This window comes from Cucurbita maxima, unplaced genomic scaffold, assembly GCF_002738345.1.
Source record: "Cucurbita maxima cultivar Rimu unplaced genomic scaffold, Cmax_1.0 Cma_Scf00032, whole genome shotgun sequence".
Classification (NCBI taxonomy): domain Eukaryota; kingdom Viridiplantae; phylum Streptophyta; class Magnoliopsida; order Cucurbitales; family Cucurbitaceae; genus Cucurbita; species Cucurbita maxima.
This window is the reverse complement of record NW_019272048.1, coordinates 1,998,210-2,004,209: the sequence shown is the minus strand read 5'-3', so window position 1 is coordinate 2,004,209 and position 6,000 is coordinate 1,998,210. Positions and strand designations below refer to the sequence as shown.

The window sequence follows — 6,000 nt, the reverse complement described above, 5'->3', positions numbered from 1 at the left end:
GGAGATTCCTCGATACATATAACACACAATGACGCATGAGGTCCCGATATTTTCATTCATTAAATCATGTAAAACAACTCTTTCCATTTTCCTCCATATCATATCATTTTACAACATAGCCTTTAAGACATATATTGGGGTGAATATCATATCATTTATCCAAGGTATGGCTCTACATTTGGGTTTTTTATAGTTTATTTTTTTTGTGTGTTATATTATTTATTTATTCTCTCAACTTTCAAAATGACATATTTATTTATGACATTTTGTATTTTTTAAAGTTTACAAATTTATCGGACACAAAATTTAAATATTTCATTAAACATAAATTTTAAATTTACATTCAATAGATCAATCAATTTTAAAAAATTTAAAATTTTCAGATACAAAATTAAAAGTTTAGAGATGTATTAAACATAAAAGTTCTAACATATAAATGTCAAAATTAAAACTAACCCTCAAGTTTAACCTAAATTCTATTTATAAATGGAAGAATGATATAATTCATTTCATAATGACTAGCTATAAAGTAGGCACTAAAGTTGAATGGTCCATTTACAAGAACAAAAATATGATTAGTCTATTTCATAAGAAACCTAAAAACAAATTAACTACGAGATCGACCATATACCAAAACAAAATTACTTTAGGTTAAAAAGAAATGTCGGAGTGTATTGTAAGACTTAAAAGCCACCGACACTAAAACGACCTCTAAGGTTGGTAGCTTAAAACAAGGCTACTCAACTTTGTAGATGCACCATATACACCAATTTCTAAATGAACTTTAAAACTTGAACAAACTCACCTAACTTCTAAACGCATTATTTGAGTTCACTTACACCAACTCCTTCATGCACTTTAAAAACTTTGAACAAACCCACCAAAAAATGCAAAACAAACTCTCAATCACATAGCATAGCTACACGCTTTTAAGACTTAGAGAATTTCCCTATCGCACTCTAAGATGCAATAAACTACCATTTAGTTCTAAAATGCAACTTTTAAGAACGAAACTCTGATATCATGTTAAGAATGAGTGAGAGACAAAGGTGAGATTGAAAGTCCCAGTAGGATCTAAAGTCCGATTTTGATTAATGTTCACAACTTTTAAATAGAATACAAACTACAAATTAAATCCTAAAAATAATAGAAAATATTCTACTTGAACATAGTTTTCCTCTAAATTCGAGATTTTTTCTTTTGGGAATTAGGTTCTAATTTTTAAATATGTTGTTAGACCAGACTCTAGATGTATCTGACCAGTTGACTCGCACGCGACCCAAACCATTCGTATGACCCGACTTAGTTTCTGTGGGCCAACGAGAATGTGCCACATGTCATGCTATGAAAACTTCCCTATAGAAATGTTCATTGAGTTGATGCATGTGCTACCAATATGTTATGTTATGTATGTTAGGATACCATGTTTATCTTATGCCTATGAGACATTGATGAGCTATGTATGATAATGATGAAGGATATGTCATGTACACGTATCATGTCTTATTAGGAGTTATGTCATGAAAAGTAATGGAAGGATGATGTGCATCATAACCATAGGTCAACGTGGGACCTCATGCATGTTGTATGTCACGAGCATAAGATGTTTCTCCAGTATATTACGCATAGACACGTACACCATAATATAATGCGCGCTTCTTTCTTTCGGTTGATTTTTGGCAATGTGAACGTGCGCTAGCCCGTGTCAGGCCAAATGTACCTATACCAACCTGTCTAATGGGTTTTAAATGATTTTCACACTTAGTAGTCATGACATGCATGCAGTGGTGGTCTTTTTTTTAAAATGAAAAAGTAGGTCACGATGTTCAAGTTCATACACCTCGAACATTCCCTTATTTATTAAATTGAAACGATTTTCCCGTTAGGTTTAGATTTAGAAAAGATGCCTATTTTTGGCGTTATTCGTGAGAAGAACAGAAACGAGTCGATCCAAGTTTGTAGAAGACGACCCACCAAGCTTACAAGCTTCCTCAGCCTTCCTCTTCCACTCTTTAGCATTTCCTCTCATGGCTTCACCCTTTTCTCCATCCATTAACTCTCTCACAAGCTTCTCCACTTCATCCCTCTTCACATTATTATCAATCTCCATCCCATTTCCCCACTCGGTGTTACAATAACGACAATTCGTCGGTTGATCGGCGAAGAACGGCCACGAAATCATCGCCACTCCGCCGATCATACTTTCCATGGTCGAGTTCCATCCACTGTGAGTTAAGAAAGCTCCCACGGAAGGGTGGTTCAAAACCTCTTCTTGATTGCACCAACTCCCCAACATCCCTCTTTCTTCCGTCTCCGCCATAAACTCCGCCGGCAACACCGCCGGCTTCCCTTCCACGATCCCCGGCCTCATGAACCACAAGAACGGCTTGCCACTGTTGGCAAGTCCCCAAGCAAATTCGAGCAATTGTTGAGGTGACATAACCGTGTTGCTTCCAAAGTTGACGTAAACCACTGAGTTGGGGTCCTTCGAATCAAGCCATTCCATGCATTGGGATTGCTCCTTCCATAGATTTGAGTTGATTTGTTGGAGTTTGTGGTGGTGGATCAGCTCAGCAACTAATGGGTTGATTGGACCAATTGGATAAATGGGAGGGAGTTTTGAGGAAAGTGCTTCTAAAACGTGGTGTTCGAGGGAGTCAAATGTGTTCATGATTATTGCATCCGTTTTGTGAATTGCTTCGAATTGTTGGAGGTAAAAGTTGAGCATTATGTCGTGTTTGTTGGTTGTTCTAATGTAGCTTGGGATGTCTCTCAAACGAATTTCTTGCATTGGTGGGATCCATTCTATTGTTGTTTCCAGATCTCCATTTGTCAAGAACTTTTCATCTTCAACATGAAACAACAATAAATATTAAAGAGGAACGCTTTTGTTTACGACCATTTCAAAACATAAATATAATAAATCTCTAGATAATTTATTTACAAACCCAGAGATTTTCACCCATGATCATTCTCTAAATTAGGGGAGGTGGGACATTCATTTTTTACTATGCGTTTGAGGAGGCTTGACTCCTCTTTTAGAGTCCTTTGTTCGACATTTGAGAATTTACCAATCTATTGACACGACTAAGTTTAAGAAATGACTCTGCTACTATGTTAGATGAACACAACTCTCCACAATGATATGATATTGTCCACTTTTCAGCATAAGCTCTCATGACTTTGCTTTGTGCTTTTCAAAATACCTCATACCAATAGAGATAGTATTCCTTGATTATAAACTCATGATCATTCTTTAAATTAGTACTTTCGTCATCCATCAATACCAATAACTGTCTTTTCTAACTTTTTTTTTTATTTTTTTTTATTTTTTTATGTTTAAGGATATTTTTTATATATTTTTTTAAATTAAGTCTATTGATATTTTTTAAAGAAAATATAAAGTTTAAAGACATTTTTTTTATTAATTTAATAATATGACTACTAAAGTATCGAATATTTTATTAAATTTTTAAATTTTACCATTATAAAATTGTTTCAACTAAGGAATATTTTAGTAAAAGATTAATTAAAATATTATTATAATCTTTGTGTACTTTGAATCAAATTCCATTATATTTTAAATTCAGTTATGATTAACAATTTCCTTTTTTTTAATTTAGTTTTTGTTCTTTCCTCAAGTAAAATACTCTAAACATTGATTCCAAAATATATATATATATATGTCTATGTATATATTGTTGGATGATGAAAGTCCACACGTCAACTAATTTAGAAAATGGTCATAGGTTTATAATTAAATAATATTCTCTCTATTTGTGTAAAGTCTTCTTGAAAAATCCAAAGCAAAACCATGAGAGGTTATGCTCAAAGTGGATAACATCATACCATTGTGGAGAGTCGTATTCATCTAACATATATGTATATATGTATATGTTTACGATTTTCATACCTTTGAAAGGCACCAAGCCGAGTTGAACAAGCTTGTCATACTGCATGTATCCAAGGAAGCTGCAAGCGCTGGCGGTCCAAAACGAGGCGATAGGAATCCGAAAGCGACGAGCAGCAACAATGGTGAAAGTCATGATCCCATCGCCAATAATACACGAAACCTCGGGAAGGTCATGGGTAGAATTTGAGTTGATATCTAAAATGAGATCGTAGAGTGGAGCCAAGCAGTTGTGGGAGATGGAATAGCAGAGTGAGGGGACATCTTGGGCAGCGTCGCTATCAGAGGATGGCATGCCATCAGGGATGGCTCTGAAGTGAAAGTCAGGCAAGCGGTCTAAGGAGTTGGCGCCTTGGGATTTGAGGAGGCGGCTGTGGTTATGTTGTGTGTTGACGAAGGTTATGTGGAAGCCTTTGTGGTGAAGGAGTTTTGCGAGCTTGAGCATTGGAGTTATGTGGCCTTGGCTTGGATGTGGGACCAACATTGCATGAGGTTTTTGATTCTCTACCATACCAAATGAGCTCATCTCTCTCCTCTTCTAACTTTTTTTTCTTTTCCGAATTTGGGTTGAGTTTGTTTTGTTTACATTCTTTTATAGGAAAAATTGTTCGACACGATATAGGGGAGAAATTTTGTATCGTCAATGACACGACACCAAAAAAATTAAAATATGGGTAACAGTTATATATAAGTAGAGATATCTATTTAACTGGTAGACTCGAGATGGGAAACTCTAGCTTAAACATGTTGAGGATTATTGGGAGGGAGTCCTACTTTTCCTAATTTAGAGGATGATCATGGGTTTATAAATAAGGTACGAGGCTTTTTGGGAAAGCCCAAAGCAGAACCATGAGAGCTTATGCTCAAAGTGGACAATATCATATCATTGTGGAGATCCGTGATTCCTAACATGATATCAGAGTCATGCCTTAAATCTAACTATGTCAATAGAGTCCTCAAATTTCAAATAAAAGTAGTCAGAATTGATTCATGGGTAGAATAAAGGTGCACTCCAAAATTGTCCCATTAAGTCATTATATTCTTAAAAGCTTTGGAATAGAATATATGCTACAAATTGCTCATTTTTTTACTCCTTCAAAAGTGATAATTTTCTACGTTCTTTATCTCCCCTCTCACACTTTCAAGTTTAAGTTAATAGGTAGGTTCCACCTCGAACCGGATGAGAAATTCCTAAATAGAGATGTCTATTTAAAATTTCCGAGTAGGATGAGAAATCACAGTTTCAACTTCTCCTGGTTAGCTAAACAAGATTGATTCTGCCATAAAAGAAATTTTGATATTTAAGAACACCAAGATCGGTGCTCTCCTTGAATCACTTAAGAGATTTATGCACATGCGCTAATCTAAACCTAAGTTCTTGATTTTATTGTTGAGAGGGAAAATATTGATGATTTGTAGTGCTCAATCAGGGACAATCGCAATAGAGACCAGAAATTAAAACTTTTGAGACGTGGGCTTACAAGAATGATATATCTAGTGGAAGGTGATCCAAATTCATCCATCTTCCTCGGTTTCGGTCCCTGTCACTTTTCTTATGTCCTTCCTCTTACTCCTTCTTTGACTCACTCTTCTTGTGTTATTCGTTTCTTCCTACGAGAAGCTTTGATACCAGGTTAAGAATAAGAAACAAAAGTGGGATGAAAAGTTTAATCTTCATTAATATTCACAACGATTTAAATAGAATACAAACTACAAACTAAATCCTAGAAATAAGAAAAATCTAAACTGATTACTACTTTCTAAACTTCTCCTCAACGTTTTAAAACGTGTCTGTTAAGGAGAGGTTTTCACACCATATAAGGAATGTTTCGTTCTCCTCTTCAACTAATGTAGGATCTCCCAAACACCCTCGAGTAAGTCTGATTAAGTTGACTACATGCCCCACAAAACTCCGATAGGAATGGTGGATTGACTAAGTTCTTTTCTAAGATTTCTTCAATCTAATTTGTTGATATCAACTTAACATGTGGGACCTTCATCCTATAATCACAAATCCATTCAATTTATACATATTTTTTCTTTTATAGATCCATTCATTTAATCTTATCAAGAACATCGAATTTATCCGA

General features: G+C 35.0%; 1 protein-coding gene across 1 annotated transcript; it reads right to left on the bottom strand.

Moving 5' to 3' along the window:
- Positions 1 to 1,745: 1,745 nt before the first annotated feature.
- Positions 1,746 to 4,460, bottom strand: LOC111467039 (7-deoxyloganetin glucosyltransferase-like). The gene is made up of 2 exons (XM_023111819.1): positions 3,914 to 4,460; positions 1,746 to 2,847 (listed from the first exon to the last, which is right to left on the bottom strand). The coding sequence occupies exons 1-2, from the start codon at positions 4,434 to 4,436 to the stop codon at positions 1,895 to 1,897; spliced, it is 1,476 nt and encodes a 491-aa protein (XP_022967587.1). The 5' UTR covers positions 4,437 to 4,460; the 3' UTR covers positions 1,746 to 1,894.
- Positions 4,461 to 6,000: the final 1,540 nt, after the last annotated feature.